Below are 20,737 nucleotides of genomic sequence, written 5' to 3'. Positions count from 1 at the left end.
GGGCGTGGCAGGTGGTTGTTTTGGGTGTTTTGGTTCTAGGGGATTTTGTTCTTGTTTTCATTTTCTATGCTTCGTTTTCCATGTTTGGCCGAGTATGGTTTCCAATCAGAGGCAGGTGTCTTTCGTTGTCTCTGATTGGAAGCCATACTTAGGCAGCCTGTTTTCCTTTGGGTTTTGTGGGTGGTTGCTTTCTGTTTAGTGTGTGAGTATACCTGACAGAACTGTTTGGCTGTCGTTTGTTTTTTCATTGTGAAGTGCGTTCATTCAAAATAAAAGATGAGCACTCAACACGCTGCGCCTTGGTCTGTTCACTACGACGCCTGTGACAACTGGCATGTTATCCACCCACTCAAAGGATCAGAGAATGAGTCTAGTGCTGAAAGTGCATAACATGTTGTGAGTAGTTGACTCAAAGAGAGAGAAAGAAAAATGTGTTTCTTCAAAAATAAAGGAGACGCAAGAGAGAGAGAGAGAGAGGGAAAGAAAGAGATATATTTCATTGTATTTTCTTTCACTTTCATTTAGATAGCGAATGCAGCTAGCTAGTTTAGCCTATTCAAAACACCCGGCTCGAGCAGAGAGGGATGCTATGTTAGGTATTTAGTATAGGTATTTTGTTAGGATCCCCATTAGCTGTTGTGAAAGCAGCAGTTACTCTTCCTGGGGTCCACACAAAACATGAAACATGACATAATATAGAACATTACTAGAGAAGAACAGCTCAAGGACAGAACTACATCAATTTAAAAATCCAGGCTGTGTCACGACCGGCCGTGATTGGGAGTCCCATAGGGCGGCGCACAATTGGCCCAACGTTGTCCCGGGTTTGGCCGGTGTAGGCCGTCATTGTAAATAACAATTTGTTCTTAACTGTCTAGTTAAATAAAGGTTTAAAAAAATGGCACACGTAGCCTACATATCAATACATACACACAAGCTGTCTAGGTCAAATAGGGGAGAGGCGTTGTGCTGTGAGGTGTTGCTTTATCTGTTTTTTGAAACCAAGTTTACTGTTCATTTGAGCAATATGAGATGGGAGTTCCATGCAATAATGGTTTTCTAGATTTTTATTCTGAATTTGGGGATTGTGAAAAGACCCCCAGTGACATGTCTGGTGAGGTAAGTGTGCATGTCAGAGCTGTGTGTAAGTTGACTATGCAAACAATTTGGAATTTTCAACACATTAATGTTTCTTATAAAAATAAGAGGTGATGCAGTCAGTCTCTCCTCAACTCTTAGCCAAGAGAGACTGGCATACATAGTATTTGTACTAGCCCTCTGAGAACAATGAAGAGCAAGACGTGCTGCTCTGTTCTGGGCCAGCTACAGCTTAACCAGGTCTTTCCTTGCAGCACTCGACCACACGACTGGACAATAATCAAGATAAGACAAAACTAGAGCCTGCAGAACTTGCTTTTTGGAGTGCAGTGTCGTAAAAGCAGAGCATCTCTTTATTACGGACAGACCTCTCCCCATCTTCGCAACCATTGAATCTATATGTTTTGACCATGACAGTTTACAAGCTAAGGTAACACCAAGTAATTGAGTCTCCTCAACTTGTTCAACAGCCACACCATTCATTACCAGATTCAGGTCTAGAATTTAGGGAATGATTTGTACCAAATACAATACTCTTAGTTTAATAGATGTTCAGGACCAGTTTGTTTCTGGCCACCCATTCCAAAACAGACTGCAACTCTTTGGTAAGGGTTTCGGTGACTTCATTGGCTGTGGCTGCTGATGCGTAAATAGTTGAATCATCACCATACATAGACACACATGATTATGCTTTGTTTAATTCCAGTGGCAGGTCATTGGTAAAAATAGAAAATATTAGAGGGCCTAGAGAGGAGCCCTGCCATACAACGCACTTTTCATGTTTGACAATAGAGAAGCTTCCATTAAAGAAAACCCTCTCACTTCAATTAGATACAGTAGATAGCTCTGAATCCACAATATGGTAGAGGTTGAAACACATACGAAGGTTGAACCACATATGAAACACATATAACACATACGTTTTCTCAATAACAGGTTATGATCAATAATGCCAAAGGCAGCTCCCACAATGCAGTACAGCTCCCACAATCTTCTTATTATCATTTTTTTTCAACCAATCATCAAACATTTGTGTCAGTGCAGTACATGTTGAGTGCCCTTCTCTATAAGTCTGTTGTTAATTTGTTTACAGGAAATAACATTGTATTTGGTCAAACACCATTTTTTCAAACCATTTGCTAAGAGCTGGCAGCAAGCTGATAAGTCTGCTGTTAGAACCAGTAAAGGCCGCTTTACCACTCTTGGCTTCCCTCCAGGCCTGAGGACAAAGACTTTCTTCTAGGATCAGATTAAAGATATGACAGATAGCAGTGGCTATAGAGTCAGCTACCATCCTCAGTAGCTTTCCTTCTAAGTTGTCAATGATAGGAGGTTTGTCATTATTGATCAATAACAAAACATTTTCCACCTCTCCAACACTAACTTCTTAACAAAATTCTAACTTGCAATGCTTTTCTTTCATTATTTGTTTTTTTATGCATGAGTACAATGGCTCACTGTTCGTTGTTGGCATTTCCTGCCTAAGTTTGGCTACTTTGCCAATGAAGTTATCATTAAAATAATTGGCAATATCAAATGGTTTTGTGATGAATAAGCCATCTGATTTGATGAAAGACGGAGTTAAATTTGTCTTTCTGCCCATAATTTCATTTAAAGTACTCCAAAGTTTTTTTTCCATCATTCTTTATATCATTGATCTTGGCTTCATAATAGAGTTTCTTCTTTTTGTTGACTTTATTCACATCATTTCTCAATTTGCAGTAAGTCAGCCAGTCAGATGTGCAGCCAAACTTATTATCCACTCCTTTTGCCCCATCTCTTTCAACCATACAGTTTTTCAATTCCTCATCAATCCATGGAGCCTTAGCAGCTCTAACAGTCAGTTTCTTAACAGGTGCGTGTTTATCATTGAAGAACAATGTAACGGCTGTCGTAGAGAGGGGACCAAAGCGCAGCGTGTTGATTGCTCATGATGAATGTTTATTATAACTCAAAACACTAAAGGAAAAATAACAAAGAGAAAAACCGAAAGCACACAGTTCTCTCAGATACATAGACTAAACAGAAGACAACTACCCACAAACACAGGTGGAAAATACCCATACTTAAGTATGATCTCCAATTAGAGACAATGAGGACCAGCTGCCTCTAACTGGAGATCATCCCAAAAAACAACAACATAGAAATAGAAAAACTAGAACCTAAACATAGATATACAAAACATAGAAAACCGCAAAACACCCCCTAACATCTTACTATGGTCAGGACGTTACATTATCCCCCCCCAAAGCTGCAGACTCCGAATGCCACTAAAAAACAAAAAAGGGAGGGTAGGGTGGGTAGGGTGGGTAACTCCTGTCTATGGTGGCTCTAGTGCAGTCCACATAACCTTATCCTCCAGCGGATCCTCCAGCAGAGGAGGCGGCTCTGGGCGTAACCCCCGCTCCACCCACTGATCCCTCTGCTTTAGTACCACCGGACCATGAAGACTCCGGGCTGCAGGCCGCCGCTGAAGACTCCGGACTGGGGAGCGTCGCTGGAGGCTCCGGACTGGGGAGCGTCGCTGGAGGCTCCGGACTGGGGAGCGTCGCTGGAGGCTCCGGACTGGGGAGCGTCGCTGGAGGCTCCGGACTGGGGAGCGTCGCTGGAGGCTCCGTGCCATGCATCATCACTACAGGTTCCACGCCATGGATCATTACTGGAGGCTTTGTACCATTATCACTGGAGGCTTCGTGCCATGGATCATCTCTACAGGCTCCGGGCCATGGATCATCCCTACAGGCTTCTTGCCATGGATTATCCCTACAGGCTCCGGGCCATGGATTATCTCTGGAGGCTTCGTGCCATGGATCATCCCGACAGGCTCCGGGCCATGGATCATCACTGGAGGCTTCGTGCCATGGATCATCACTGGAGGCTTCGGACCATAGATCATCACTGGAGGCTTCTTTCGTGGAGCTGGAATAGGTCTCACCAGACTAGGGAACGTCGCTGAGAGTTCTGGACTAGGGAACGTCGCTGAGAGTTCTGGACTAGGGAACGTCGCTGGAGGCCGGGTGCGCAGGCACAGGGTATACTGGGCCGTGGAGGTGCACTGGAGGTCTGGAGCTTATGGCTGGCACAACCCGTCCTGGCTGGATAACCCCCGTAGCCCGGCAAGCGCGGGGCGTTGTAACAGGTCGCACAGGTTTGTGCTGGCGAACTGGGGGTACCATGCGTAGAGCTGGCGCAGGATAACCTGGGCCGAAGAGACGCACCGGAGACCAGGAATGCTGAGCAGGCACAATCCTTCCTGGATGAATGCTAACTCTAGCACGGCAACTGTGGGAAGCTTGCACTGAGCGCACCGGGCTGTAGCTGCGCATCCCCACAGCACACAGTGCGCATCCCCGCATAACACGGTGCTTGCTCGATCACTCGCCCCCCACGGTAAGCACGGGAAGTTGGCCCAGGTCTCCAAACTGACTCTGCCAATCTCCCCGTGTGCCCCCCCCCCAAAAAAAAATTGGGGGCTGTCTCTCGCACTTGCCTCGGGGTTGGTATAGCGCCTCATAATAACGCCGCTCTGCTTTTGCAGCCTCAATCTCCTCCCTCGGGCAGCAATACTCCCCAGCCTGACTCCCGGGTCCTTTCCCATCCAGAATGTCTTCCCAGGTCCATTCCTGATCACGCTGCTTGGTCCTTTGGTGGTGGGTAGTTCTGTAACAGCTGTCGTAGAGAGGGGACCAAAGCGCAGCGTGTTGATTGTTCATGATGAATATTTATTTAAACTCAAAACACTAAAGGAAAAATAACAAAGACAAAAACCGAAAGCGCACAGTTCTGTCAGGTACATAGACTAAACAGAAGACAACTACCCACAAACACAGGTGGAAAAAAACCCTACTTAAGTATGATCTCCAATTAGAGACATCGAGTACCAGCTGCCTCTAATTGGAGATCATCCCCCCAAAAAAAACATAGAAATAGAAAAACTAGAACCTAAACATAGATATACAAAACATAGAAAAACACAAAACACCCCCTGTCACGCCCTGACCTACTCTACCATAGAAAATAACATCTTACTATAGTTAGGGCGTGACAAACAATTTCATAAATTCATCAAGTGCAGCATCTGGATGCTCCTTATTAATCACATCAGACCAACAAATATTTTTAACATCATCCACATAAGAGTCACAGCAAAATATTTCGTATGATCTCTTATACACTATTTTAGGCCCAGCTTTGAGAACTTTGGCTTCCTGGATATAGCGACTATATTGTAATCACTGCATCCAATGGGTACGGATACAGCTTTAGAAGAAAGTTCTACAGTATTAGTAAAAATGTGATCAATACATTTGGATGATCTTGTTCCTGTAGTGTTTGTAAACACCCTGGTAGGCTGGTTATTAACCTGAACCAGATTACAGGCACTGGTTAAAGTGAGAAGCTTCCTCTTGAGCAGACAGCTTGATGAAAACCAGTTAATATTCAGGTCCCCAAAAAAGTAGACCTCTGTTTACGTCACAAACACTATCAAGCATTTCACACATATTATTTAGATACTGACTGTTAGTACTTGGAGGCCTATAGCAACACCCCAAAAGAAAAGGCTTTAGATGTGCCAAGTGAACCTGCAACCACAACACTTCAATATCACGACATAAGAACTTCTCTAAGCTCTACAGGGATATGGCTCTGAACGTATACAGCAACACCTCCCCCATAAGCATTTCTGTCTCTTCTATAGATGTTATATCCTTGTATTGCTACTGCTGTATCATCAAATTAATTATCTAAGTGAATCTCAGAAATAGCTAATATACTGTATGAATGGTATCTGATGTTAGCAAGTTATTGATTTCATTAACCTTATTTCTAAGGCTACAGATGCTAATATGGGCTATGTTCAGCCCTTTCCTGGGTAGCTTATCAGAGATAGACATAATATGGAAAAGAGTAAACAATGCAAGAAAAAAAAATCTACATTCACCAGACCATTAATCAGTTGGTGTGTGTAAGTGTGTGTGTGCAGCGGGGTTGAAACTACAAACCCATAGGCTTGGATCCCCCATCCCTTCCAGTCTTTTAGGAGGGAGGGTGGACAATGAGCCTGTCATATCAGATGTAGCAGATGTAAGCAATGTCCCCACATGCTCTTGTAGCTTTCATGGCTGCAGGTTCTTTCCTCTTCTGGCACACAGCTTCCGGACAGTCCTCGTTGAGGAAGATGTACATTTCTCTCAAGTTTGGGCTCTTTCCAGAACAGCTACCTTGTCCTTGAACCTCAGGAACTTGACCACTAATTGGCCTTGGCCTGTCACCTGTTCCGGTGGTGGGTTTTCCAGTTCTGTGGACGTGCCTCACCTCAATCTTCCTATGGTCCATCTTCAGTTTCTCCGAGAACATTTCCCTCACTTTGTCCTCAGACACCGTCCAGGTTTCATGTGGAGATTCTGCAATTCCGTTCATAGCCATGTTGTTCCGCCTTGATTACACTTCGAGATAATCTGATTTATCTGTCATTGTTATCATGGATTCACATATAGAACTGATGTCCTCTCTCAATGACTTACAGATTGCTGTCATCTTGCCGTTCTCCTGTTTAAACTCATTGAGCTGACCCTGGGAGAACTGCAAACTGTTTTTCAGGTCCTGGACATCTCTGGTCAGGTTGTCCATTCTTTTATTAGTTGACTCTACCAGTATTTGGATGAAACACTTGAAGTTATTTTTGTTGTTGTTCTAACAACTGCATGTCAAACATTTTTTGTTTGTTTAAAATATCCTTCGCCTGTGATAGAGAGACACCACTGTCCTCAACGTTTCTCTCAGTGGCTTTGGTGTTTGTCATGATAGCAACATAGGTTACGCTGTTACTCCTCGCAGTTCCAGACAGGGCAGGTCACAGGGAAGATTGAAAACAACAAACAGCAGGGATCTAGACAGCCACAAGCCCTGGGCAATCCGCGGTCCCAGCCACAATGGCAACCCGCATTGCAGGCTGCGTTCCTCACGAAAACCCTGCTAGCTTGATAGACAGCTAGCTAGCAGCTAGGCTAGTCGCTACGCCAAACAGCTCCTCAGACCCAGCCTTGGTCAGCAGGATCACTGGACAGATCGTCGCAGTCCCAGGAACTGATGCCAACCGCATCGCAGGATCCAAACTCAAAAGGTAGCTTGCTACTAAGACATTTTTCAGTAGACTTTCAAAACAACAAACTGAGCTCTGCCTCATTCCGCATTCAATAGGATGTGACGTGGATGAGGGTAGGTTAGCTAGCTGGCTATGTTTATCCAACACTGGAACTCATCCAAGTCAAGGTAAGCTTTTGGTTTTATTATATTGTCACCGGGGCACTCCGGTGAAACTGCTGACTGTACACTGTACCGCATGATTGTGGCAGGTTTACTAACGTGTTAGTTCTAGTAGACTATGAAGTTAATATGTGACTCATTTAAGGAAACAAGGCGTATGTCGTACATTACTACTTCACAGGAGAGGTATTTGAACGTAAACATGTATTTTTTATCATAATACATTTTTTGGCAGAAAGGCCTTCTTTCATGTGCCTTAATAAACTTGCTTGAGAGATTAGTTCAGATTGTTCTGCCATGTAGCATGCTTCTGTCTATAACATGAGCTGTTCTGTATGTGTAGGTAATCCTTCCTACCGCAGCTTTTTTGAAAATATCATTAAGAACTGCAAAAGTGTTGCTACTGCTCTCCACTTTCTGGAGGATGATCGTTCCATGGTGACTCTCTCTGACTCTGAAAATGAATCAGACAATGAGGAAATCCCTGATTTCAGTAAAAACATTCATTGAACCAGGCATTATAGAATCTTCTGAAACAGCGATCAACAGTGTTTTTGTCACGGAAGAAGTTGACTGAGTTTTGAAATCAGTGGAATGCCTGGTGGAAGCAGAGTATGATAGCTAAGGAGATGGAGAAATTCTGGCGTTTGATTGCAAATATGAAGAGGGCTTTGAAAAGAGAACACAGAAGGCTGTTGTATAACACCTGTCACTGGATTACATCTTCAAGCTAAGGGCAGCCATGGCACCAATGACAGAGAGGGAATCTAGCTAGCTACATTTTCAGATATTATAAGTTTCTAATTTTGTCAGAAAGTTGTGTAGCAGGCTCAAGGGTGTGGGGTTTCCACATCACCAAGTTCAATAACAAAACATGCACCAGTAGCACAAATAGAATGCAAATGGGGAGTTTATTAGGGATTTTGGTACACTGGGGAAGAGGGGGGAATTCACCAATCACCTCACTGTCCACAAGCCGTTCTCGTTGTCCGTTCTGTTTTCCAGGGGTAGTCCTCACACTCAGGTCCTCAGCCAATCCGGTCCAGTACACAAGAGCGGTAGTCCGACAGTCCAGGTCACAACGGGTAATCTCACAGATATTGCTCTCTCTTCTCCCACTCTTCATAACACACTTGGCTCTCTCCTACTTTGCCCCTTTGTGCAGGCTGCTTCCTCCTTTATCCCCAAGCATTCCCTGGCTTAACGAACGACAGCCTTGCCTCGTTGGGGCAGGAAGTCCATATAAGGCTTGGGGGTGGAGCCAGCGGGCTGCAAGATATCTCCCCTCACCTCTCCCTGCCATCTGCCACAGTTGTTTTCATTGCAAGTTAAAGTGTACTGTTAGCTTGCTAGCTAACTTTAGCTGGCTGGCTCACTAGCTAACGTTACTTGTATGATCTGTGTAGTAATATTATTTGTATCTCTAGCTAGCTAACATTGAACCTAGTTGGTTAGCTTTAGCTACCTGCAGATTCATGCATGTTGGCTAGCTTTGACAGTTAGTTTGTATTGCTAGTATAGGTTGGGATTATTGCCGTGTTAAAAACAACTCAGAATTTAGTACTGGGAACTCGGAAATCTCCAACTTCCGACTTCAGTGCATTCAAGACAACTGAGCTCTGACTGGGAAAATTAGTATTATGGTGACAACGATGTAGGCTGTGTGTAGAGTTTTTTTTACATTAGATAAAAGTAGAGACTCCCTCATCTTAAACGGCACTGACCGCCACTGACACACACACACACACACAAACAAACACACGGAATGGAAAACAGCTAAACTTATTATAAACTAAACTGACTTGAAAATATAGTGAATCTTGAACCACCATAATTGAGATGAGATGATGTCCTTAACAAACCCCACGGTCCTTACATCTACTGTCAGTGTGCAATAATAATCACTCATCTCCATACGCACATCCACACTCCCTCTATATCTATCCGACTCATCACTCTCTCAGCCCTCTGCACATTTGAGAGAGCCTGATAAAATGTAAATGTAAAATGAAGAGCCCTGTCGGCCTCGACAGAAAAATCTACCAGAAAAAATCCATCTCTCATCCCTCACTTTCATCCCTCTATCTCATCCCTCTGGACAGTCATCTTAAAATGTAGAGAAATATCCTGAAGAACAGCCCTGTCGTTCTCTACACTGGACCAGGAAAAGCCTTCTCTCTCTCTCAGTAATGGATCCCTGCTTTCTGCAGTACTTAGAAACAGCCAGACCGGCCAATGGAATGAAATATGGCTTTGTTATTACATCTATTATCAATTACACACACACACACACACACACACACACACACACACACACACACACACACACACACACACACACACACACACACACACACACACACACACACACACACACACACACACACACACACACACACACACACCATGCAGGCCTTACCAAACGCTTTGCTAGGCTAACTGTATAGCGTGACAACCTGATGCCCTTGCAGATTACTGTTAGCGAGGGCATATTTAACAATGCTATAAGGTGTTAAAAATTGAAAGAAATAATGGAAAACATTATTCAACTGTACTTTTTCCAACAAGAGGGATCAGCTAAATTTACCCTAGTCCCAAATCTGTGTGTGCTGTCTTGGCAATGACAGTAGGACTTGCTGAGGTAGCAGTATAAAAGAGCAGCAGAGATAAAAGATGATATATCATAGAAGGTCTGTTTTCCAACATCTCAAGTGCATCCTAAATGGCTCCCTATGCTCTATATATTGCTCCCTATTCCCCATAGGGCTCTGGTCAAAAGTAGTGCACTATGTAGGGAATAGGTTGCCATTTGGGACACAGTCCTCCTCTCTCAGACAAGGGTTAGTCATACTCAGACAGACTGTAAACGTCAATGTGAATTAGTAAGGTGCAATCTGGTCCTGTAGACATCTGTAGACATCTGCTGAGATCTCTATCTCACCTTTACATGCCTTGTTACGGCTATTAGTCATTGATAGTTCAAAACCTATGGCATGTATACCACCTATGGAGAAAAAAAACGCACCGCACATCTGCTGCCTGCCTGCTTGACCAATCTTTTCATCTCACCCTCGTATGCAAAAGTATGAACACTACTGTAAGTCACTCTGGATAAGAGTGTCTGCTAAATGACTACAATGTACATGTAAATGCACCGTTACACAGACAGTGGCACGGTTCAAAACCTTTTGGTCATGAGGGCCAGGGCTTCAGTTTGGAAAAGGTATTTACATTGGTACTCGAATGGGCGCATACATGCACACGCGCATACACACACTCACTTACTGTAATGTATTTTATAAGAACTCTTTCCTCTGCTGACACCTGGAGCTGACAGGACAGGACAGTATGTCTACTGTGATGGGGGTCACCTTGGGGTCATGATAAGGGCTGCACCAAATGATTGATGTATTATAATAATTGATTATGCTTATGTTGTATTAATAGAAGGGGAAGGGCTATAAGACCCTCCCCCACTACATTTATAGGATCCTGGACAACAGATTAGCAATATATGCATTATAAGGTTTAATACTGTTCCACAGTTCTTTTCTAGTCTCTGCCTCTTATAAGAAATGGTCTGAGAGATGAGTGAGCTACTGCAGTCAAAACAGGGTGTCTGTGAGAAAGCGCCTCAAGGCTAAAAGAGATACATAGACACAGACCCCTGCAGGGGATCAAATAGACAAGAGAGAAGTCAGACACACCACTATAAGCCACACGGAATGGAAAATTACTGCTGAGCCATTAGAAAACACTGAACTATTGTTTTCTGCTGCAAGTTTGTATAACTGTATATGCATGGGCTTGGTCTCATGAGTAGAAGGTGTTGACGTAGGTAGTTACATCACTAGGGGTTGACTGCAAGCATATTAAAGCAACTTTGACCTTTTTTATTTTGCAGAACTTACTCTGAAACATGCGTGCTGTGTTTCCGTTGTCAACTTCTGTCTGCAATTGCATTAATAAAGGTTTGATCGATGATTGATTTACTTAAAGAATATATTGCATGATTGCTGATTTCACCAATAAGCCAATGATTGACAAGGAACAAGGAACCTACCCCAACAACTGTAAGGAACCCAGTGTCTATGTGGACCTATATCTTGCTTCTGTGGAGCTTCCGAGTTAGTGGGACTTCATCCTGGCCGGATTTGGAGCAACAGCTACACCATCCTACTAATTTGCAGTGTTATAATTGACAAGAATAATACCCACTCTGAGACACTCTGTCTCCCAATTCCAAATGTGCAAACCACTGCATTTAACCACGGCAAGGTGACTGGGACCATGGACATCTACAAACAGACCAACTATGACCTCCGTAAGGCAATCAAAGTGACAAAACGTCAGTATAGAGACAAAGTGGAGTCGCAATTCAATGGCTCAGACATGAGACACGTGGCAGGGACTCCAAACAAGTACGGATTATAAAGGGAATGTCAACCACGACGCTTCGCTTCTGGACAAGTTAAACACCATCTTCGCCCGCTTCAAGGAAAACAACACAGAGCCGCCGATGTGGGCCCCCACTGCTCATGAGGACTGTATGTTCCCGATCTCCGTGGCCGACGTAAGTAAGACATTTGAGCGTGTTAAGATGTCCACCATCGTTCCTGTGCCCAAGAAAGTGAAGGTAACTGATCTAAATGACTATCGTCCCGTAGCACTCACTTCTGTAATAATGAAGTACTTTGAGAGGCTAGTTAAAGACCATATCACTTCCATCTTACCTGACATCCTAGACCCACTACAGTTTGCATACCGCCCCAAAAGATCCACAGATGACACATTTCCCTATCCCACCTGGACAAGAGGAATAGCTATGTAAGAATGCTGTTCATTGACTACAGCTCAGCCTTCAACACCATAGTGCCCTCAAAGATCATCACTAAGCTCAGGGCCCTGGGTCTGAACCACTGCCTGTGCAACTGGGTCCTGGACTTCTGGACTGGTCGACACCAACTGGTGAAGGTAGGGAACAACACCTCCGCCACTTTGATCCTCAACACAGGGGCCCCACAGGGTGTGTGCTCAGCCCATTCCTGTACTCTCTCTTCACCCATGACTGCGTGGCCATGCACGTCTCCAACTCAATCATCAAGTTTGCAGACAACACAACAGGGGTAGGCCTGATTACCAACAACGACGAGACAGCCTACAGGGAGGAGGCGAGTGCCTTGGCGGAACGGTGCCATGAAAATATCCTCTCCATCAACTGCAACAAAACGAAGGAGCTGACCGTGGACTCCAGGAGATAGCAGAGAGAGCACGCCCCCATCCACAGAGAAGCAGTTGAGAGGGTCAAAAGCTTCAAGTTCACTGATGACCTGAAATGGTCCCTTCACACAGATAGCGTAGTGAAGAAAGTGCAACAGCTAAAGAGGCTGAAGAAATTCGGCTTGGGCCCCTAAGACCCTCACAAACTGCAGGTGCACCGTTGAGAGCATCCTGTCGGGCTGTATCAACCGCAGAGCTCTCTAGAGGGCGGTGCGATCAGCCCAATGCAATATCGGGAGCACACTGCCTGCCCTCCAAGACATCTACAGCACCTGGTGTCACAGGATGTCCAAGAAGATCATCAAGGACCCCAGCCACTCGAGCCACCCCCCTGCACCTTGGAGGCAGCTACACAATAGATGTAGGATCTTTTGATGCTGATCATTTTTCTGCACGGCAGGAAATGCAAAAATGTAATGTATTCGAGGTTTAAAAAGGCTTCTAAAGTTTATATTTTCCATTTTAACATTTCTGACTAGATTTACCAATACTAAAAATGTAGCAACCCCTACAAAAAAAATGTCCATTAATTATAATCCACATAATTATTCCTGTTGCTGCAGGAATATTTTCCTGCTGTAGCAAACTGACTCAAATGAAGATTGTACATTTGTTTGTACACTACATAGTATTTTACCCACTTTATATGTACAGTGCATTCGGAAAGTATTCAGACCCCTTCACTTTTTCCTCAATTTGTTACGTTACAGGGTTATTCTAAAATGGATTACATAAAACATGTTCCTCATCAATCTACACACAATACTATAATGACAAAGCGAAAACATTTCTTTTTTTTGCTAATGCATTACCTTATTTACATAAGTATTCAGACCTTTGCAATGAGACTCGAAATTGAGCTCAGGTGCATCCTGTTACCACTGATCATTCTTGAGATGTTTCTACAACTTGATTGGAGTCCACCTGTGATAAATTAAATTGATTGGACATTATTTGGAAAGGCACACACCTGTCTATATAAGGTCCCACAGTTGACAGTGCATGTCAAAGCAAAAACCAAGCCATGAGGTCAAAGGAATTGTCTGTAGAGCTCCGAGACAGGAAAAAAAACATTTATGCAGCATTTAAGGTCCCCAAGAACAAAGTGGCCTCCATTATTATGCAATGGAAGAAGTTTGGTACCACCAAGACTATTCCTGGAGCTGGCCACCTGGCCAAACTGAGCAATTGGGAGAGAAGGGTCTTGGCCAGGGAGGTGACCAAGAACCCGATGGTCACTCTAACAGAGCTCCAGTGTTCCTCTGTGGAGATGGGAGAACCTTACAGAAGGACAACCATCTCTGCAGCACTCCACCAATCAGGCATTTATGGTAGAATGGCCAGACGGAAGCCACTCCTCAGTAAAAGGCACATGACAGCCCTCTTTTAGTTTGCCAAAAGTCACCTAAAGGACTCTGACCATGAGAAAGAAGGTTCGCTGGTCTGATGAAACCAAGATTGAACTCCTTGGCCTGAATGCCATGTGTCATGTCTGGAGGAAACCTGGCACCATCCCTACGGTGAAGCATGGTGGTGGTAGCATCATGCTGTGGGGATGTTTTTCAGAGGCAGGGACACTAGTCAGGATCGACTCTCTGAATGTCCTTGAGTGGCCCAGCCAGAGCCGGGACTTGAACCCGATCGAACGTCTCTGGAGAGACCTAAAAATAGCTGTGCAGCTACGCTCCCCATCCAACCTGACAGAGCTGGAGAGGATCTGCGGAGAAGAATGGGAGAAACTACCCAAATACAGGTATGCTAAGCTTGTAGTGTCATACCCAAGAAGACTCGAGGCTGTAATCGCTGCTAAAGGTGCTTCAAAAAGTACTGAGTAAAGGGTCTGAATACTTATGTAAATGTGATATTTCCATTTTTTTTTTTATTAATTTGCAAAAAATTCTAAAAACCTGTTTCTGCTTTCTCATCATGGGGTATTGTGTGTAGATTGATGAGGGAAAAAACGATTTAATCAATTTTAGAATAAGGCTGTAACGTAACAAAATGTGGAAAAAGTCCAGGGATCTGAATACTTTCCGAATGCGCTGCATATACTGGATTCTTGACATAGCTCACTATAATATACACTGAATGAACAAAACATTACAAACACCTGCTCTTTCCGTAACATAGGGAATCCATAACCAGGTGAATCCAGGTGAAAGCTATGATCCCTTCTTGATGTCACCTGTTAAATCCACTTCAATCAGTGATGTTCAATCTGAGATGTATACACACCCACAACCCACATACATGCAAAAAATCTAATCTGGTATAGACACACAGACACACACACACACACACACACACACACACACACACACACTCACAAAGAATCCAGGTTACACACACTGACACGCATCGTCACTCACCGCAGCCCGTTGGAAGGCTCCTTTGGTATAGGTCCCTCCTCCTCTGTAGGTGATAGCAGGGATCTCCTGGTTAAACAGAGAACACTTGTGCTGGTGTGATTTCGGCGCCTTGACGTGATCCACCCGGGTCACCACGTGAGTCTTGGATGAGAACGTAACCAGGGCGACTCTCGTGTCCTCCGGGGCCACGGGGAAGTCCGAGAGGAGCTTCCGTACGAAGCGCAGCTCGCTCAGGAAGTTGTTGGCCCCCACGCTGGAAGACTCATCCACCAGGAACACCAGGTCCAGACGTGCGCTCTTCTCCCGGAGCGTGCGCACGTTCTTCTTGAAGGCTTGGCCCAGGCGCTCCACCTTGGACTCTGCGCTCTCAGAGACGGTGAGGTTGAGGGCCAGAGAGGCTGGGGGTCCGGAGCCGTAGCGGAGGGAGCTGAGATGGTGGAGCTGTTGCTCCGAAGCCGGCCAGGATGAAGTCCTACTAACCAGGAAGCTCCACAGAAGCAAGATAGAGGTCCACATAGACACTGGGTTCCTTACAGTAGACATACTGTCCTGTCCTGTCAGCTCCAGGTGTCAGCAGAGAAAAGTGTTCTTATAAAACACTTTGAAACAGGATGTCCAATAGTGACGATGACAAGTATTTGATGATGGTGGTGTTTTCCTACGTTCCCATTTGTCTCCAGCCACACTGCAACATGGACGCCAGGCAAAGCAGACTTTTTCCACAAGAATTTCTCCAAAAGCACTTCCAAAAAGAGAATAGCACCAGTGATGATGATGAAATAGTTGTCCTGTGGCCCTGTCTGTCTGTCTGTCTCTCCTCTTCTCTGTTGGAGTCCTGATCTGGTCTTTCTATTAGCGAGGGAGGGAGCTGACTGAAGAGGGCGTGTGGCTGAGCAGTTACAGTGAAGTGTCTGTCTGTCCCGCTAGGAGAAGGCTACAGCTGATCCCTTCTCTCTCTCTCTCTGTCTCTCTCTCTCAGTTTCTTGCCCTCAGGCTCCTGTGTGTGTGTGTGGTGCTCCAGCACCCAATCAGGTTTCAAATGGCTCTCTCCCCCCCTCTCCCAAAATCATTTAAAAAAATAATGAAAAAAGTTCAGCGCAAGAGGGAGAAAGACACGGAGAGAGAAGGAGAGAGAGGCAGAGGGAAAAGGGGCAGTCACAGCCGTGAAGTAAATGTTTTATTTTCTCCTCCTCCTCTCTTCTTCTCTGCTCTCACTCTCGCTCTCCCTCTCTCTCTCTCCCTCTTTCTCTCTCTCTTTCTTTCTCTCTCCCCTCTCTCTATGTCACTCTCTCCTCTCTCTCTCTCTGTCTCTCTCTCTTCTCTCTCAGTCTCTAATTTTCTCTCTCCTCTCTCCTCTCTCTTTCTCTCTCTCTCTCTCGCTCTCTAACTAGGATTTTTATGTCAGTGGAGCGTCTTGCCTGTCAGCATGTCAACATTCCCAAAGAAAACATCAGCACCAGGCGGCTGTGATCAGGTCCATATGTCTGGCAGGAGGTATCCACTCACACTCTCTCTCTCTCACACACACAAACACAGACACAGTCACACCATCGTGCACAGCAGACATCAGCAGAACCATCTGAATTAGAAATACTGAAAGAGAGAGAGAGAGAGAGAGAGAGAGAGAGAGAGAGAGAGAGAGAGGGGAGTGACAGAGGGAGGGAGGGAGGGAGGGAGGGAGGGAGGGAGGGAGGGAGGGAGGGAGGGAGGGAGGGAGGGAGGGAGGGAGGGAGGGAGGGAGGGAGGGAGGGAGGGAGGGAGGGAGAGGTAAAAATGTCCATAGACCATGTTTACTAGATAAAGATAAAGAGTGGATCAGTTAGAGAGATATAAGAAGAGATAGATGAGGGCATCAGATCAGAGATACTGTGTACTCTAGAATTGGTGCTTCATCAAATCCTCATGCCCGTTGTAGCTATCACTTCCTCCTCTCCCTCTCCTCCCTTCTCAAGAAGGGTCTTTGTCAGGGACAAATAATATCAGGAGGAAAATTGGATCTTGTGGAACTGGAATGGCCATAGAGAATAAATGACTTTAGAAGTTCTGTGTTAGAAGGTAGAACAGAGGAGTGACAGAGGCAAAACTTTCCCACCGGAGAGAAAGAGAAAGAGAAAGAGAGGACAAACACAGTGACAGAGACACAGAGAGAGAGACAGACACAGAGAGAGGGGGGAGTGACAGACACAAAAGAGAAAGAGAGGACAAACACAGTGACAGAGACACAGAGAGAGAGAGACAGACACAGAGAGAGGGGGGAGTGACAGACACAAAAGAGAAAGAGAGGACAAACACAGTGACAGAGACACAGAGAGAGAGAGACAGACACAGAGAGAGAGAGACAAACACAGAGAGAGGGGGGAGTGACAGACACAAAAGAGAAAGAGAGGACAAACACAGTGACAGAGACACAGAGAGAGAGAGACAGACACAGAGAGAGGGGGGAGTGACAGACACAGAGAGAGAGACACAGACACAGACACAGAGAGAGGGGGGAGAGAGACAGACATAGAGAGAGAGACAGAGAAAGAAAGAGAGAGAAAAGGAGAGAGAGAGAGGCCCTATCATTAGCCAAGACAGGAGAGGGAGCCCATATAAACCCATTGGTCTTAACAGCACTGGAAACTTCTAGTCTGACAAGCGAGAATAGAAGGCAATGTCATAAGGTGTATCCCAAATGACACCTTATTACCTATGGGCACTGGTCAAAAGTAGTGCACTATAAAGGGAATAGGGTGCCATTTCAGACGCAGGCACACTCACCAGATAAGTAAGATGGCTTCGCTTCAGTTCAGTGGCTGGGACAGAGCAGTAACAGAGAGAAGCTCAGTCAGACAATAAAGGAGAACGTCTAATGAATCCCACTTGGATCAGGTGCAGGACGTGTGTGTGTCTTCCAAAAGTTCTGGGAGCTCATCAGAGTGGCAGACATCATTTTCCCAGAGAAAGGGAGTGTTAACCGTTCATTTCCAATCGTTTTTGTTTATGTTGTTTTATTTAATTTTTAAAATGTTTTTATTGTTTATTTCACTGGTTTTGGCAATGAAAACATATGTTTCCCATGCCAATGAAGCCCCTTGAATTGAATTGAGTCAGCAGAGAGACACAGAAAGTCAGAATGTAGACAAACATACTGATCAGAACAGCTGCAACTTCCTGCTTTGGCAACACACACATACCCTTCCACAGACTCTGGTGTCCCATGGGACTGTGTGGGGGGGTGGGGGGGGGGGGGTTAGGATGGGTGTAAAGAGGGTGTAGGGAGAGGGGGAAGGGAACTGGAGGGTTGTGTAAAGATCCTCACAGAGTTGGTGGTCTGAGAGAAAATCCAGCGTGAAATCACTAAAGAGGATCTGGATTATAACAGGCCCAGGCTGAAATACAGAGACACACACACATAGCGTGTGTGCAGAAACACACATACTCACAGTTGCTTTGTGGAAACAAAGTAAAACACACACACAAAGCCCCCCCCCCCCCCCCATCTCTCTCTCTCTCTCTCTCTCTCTCTCTCTCTCTCTCTCTCTCTCTCTCTCTCTCCTCTCTCCTCTCCTCTCTCCTCCTCTCCTCTCTCTCTCTGCATCCCACAGGGCCTGTCTGAGGGCCTGAGAATAGGCCTTCCTGTGGTTAGAGCTCTGTGGGTGCTAGTGCTATGCCTTGGCCTCTGGGGCACTCCTCTTCTCTCTGCAGCACACACACACACACACACACACACACACACACACACACACACACACACACACACACACACACACACACACACACACACACACACACACACACACACACACACACACACACACACAGCATTGCTGCTCCACTCTGTAAATAAACTCCTCAGTCGGTCTTGACCAAAAACACAGCCTGTCCACTGTCAGAGTCTGGTGTGTCCAACACGCCCAGACAGACTACAGAGCAGAGAGAGCAAAGAGCTGTCCTCGGCCGAGGTCTGAGGAACACACACACGCAAATACTAGCACATATAGATGCATACACACACACACCACACACACACACATAAACATACACATAAACATACACACACACATTGACACAGATCTTTAACTGCCTTCTCACCTGTCCTTATACATTTCAAATAAATACATGTTGTCATTTAGCAGATGTTGTTATCCAGAGCGACTTACAGTAGTGAGTGCGTACATTTGTTTTCGTAGCTCCCACGGCAACTGAAGACTGATGTAAGCGACAACAAATTCCTCACATATCTGTCCAGAGAAAGAGAGAAGAGAAAGGAGGAGGAAGATAAAGTTTTAAAAAAAACACGACAACAGTCGTAGTTTCAGTACTTTAAAATACTCCACCTGAACCCAGCATGATAGACACGATTCTGCCTATTAAGCCAAACATACCATAAGATACCACATCACTGTGTTCTGTTACAATATAATTATTCAGTTCCACACAGTAAAGATGGTTGAAAAACACTTTTACTTGTCTAGTAAATGTGGTTTAGTAGTACTAAACTACATTTTACCAGTAGTGTTAAAAAAGAAAGTAACAAAAATAGCCACTTCATAGTTCACACAACCAACAACCATTGGATTCAACTGCATCAGTTTGAATCAACAATACGCCCATGAAGAACAAGAGGGAGCATGAGCCCAAGCTCTGAACCCCATTAACATTTCCTATTAATATCATTAAATGCCTTTACTTGAATTGTTTAATTAGCCTCGTGCTATGTTCGTTTTATATAGCAGTTTAAAGTATGAGAACGCACACTGAGATCTGGGACTGAATGACATAACGTGTGTATGCTACCGCACCACACAACAACCTCTTTTTATAAAGCTGTGTTTTAGTTACTCGGGTCACAAAGAAGCGATTAAACGACAACTCCCCACAAAGATTGGAAATTGGAATTTGAAAATAAAGACCTACGTTACACTGCCATCTCCAGGTCAAAGGGTGTAAGTTCGCTATGTTTTCACCTTTCACCTTTCAACGGCGGTTATGCTGCTCCTGGCTCGTCTTTGGACCCTCATCGGGTTGATCGGGCCGATCCGTGCCGGGTGGTATGACACTATGCGCTGGTCCGGTCTCTACAGTTGCCCACAGCCACAGCGATGCCAAGATGCTTTGACCACGGAAATAGAATCACATTCTAGTTCTGTGGCTTTGACACCGTGAAGGGTAAAACATGTCTCGCGACAGGTAGGCAGGCAGGAAGGAAAGTAGGCCTTTTTAGTGCAAAATGGTGATAAGCCTATGTATGTTCAAAATAATGGTAGTGGTAGCAATGGTATGAATAAATAAGAACTTCAAACTAGGTCTGACCTAAAATCAGGCTGCAGGCACTGTAGACTTACATCACAGACTACTACCCTACCCTCATGGACACACTAACAAACAAATATTACAGACCACCAGCAAATTTAGGTAAAAATAACTTGAGCCATTCCTGCTACTCGCTGGGCAAAACCATTGCCTTGTTTACAAGCTGAGGCTATACAGCCATCTATCTTAACCCTAAAAGCACCAATATATTTTTAGCTTAAAAACGCAAAAAGGGGTCCTTTTTTTTTACCCCAAATTGGTAATGATCGCAAAGAGACACTGTCTGTCAAGCAGTGAAGCGTTTTATATTATTAACCGTTTGTAACACAAGTAAATTGTTTAAATGCCCCAATAAGTTTTTTGTATGTTTTGAAAAGTTATTTGGATCAATTTCATTCATAGCCGATGTTGTGTTTCTGTGATACTCA

The 20,737-nt window shown here is 44.8% G+C and overlaps 1 protein-coding gene across 2 annotated transcripts in view; it reads right to left on the bottom strand.

The window, feature by feature from the left end:
- Positions 1-16,477, bottom strand: part of svep1 (sushi, von Willebrand factor type A, EGF and pentraxin domain containing 1) — a 132,391-nt gene extending 115,914 nt beyond the window's left edge. The window contains exon 1 of one of the 2 annotated variants that reach the window (XM_014207038.3): positions 15,015-16,477. In XM_014207038.3, coding sequence (XP_014062513.3) covers positions 15,015-15,557 — 543 coding nt within the window. In that variant the 5' untranslated portion in view covers positions 15,558-16,477. The remainder of the gene's footprint in view (positions 1-15,014) is intronic. The other variant, XM_014207037.3, reaches the window with a different exon arrangement.
- Between the last annotated feature and the right edge of the window lie 4,260 nt (positions 16,478-20,737).

The sequence above is a fragment of the Salmo salar genome, chromosome 07 (genome assembly GCF_965601325.2).
Source record: "Salmo salar chromosome 07, fSalSal1, whole genome shotgun sequence".
In the NCBI taxonomy this organism is placed as follows: Eukaryota; Metazoa; Chordata; class Actinopteri; order Salmoniformes; family Salmonidae; genus Salmo; species Salmo salar.
Note: the sequence above shows the minus strand (reverse complement) of the source record. Positions and strands in the feature narration are given on the sequence as shown.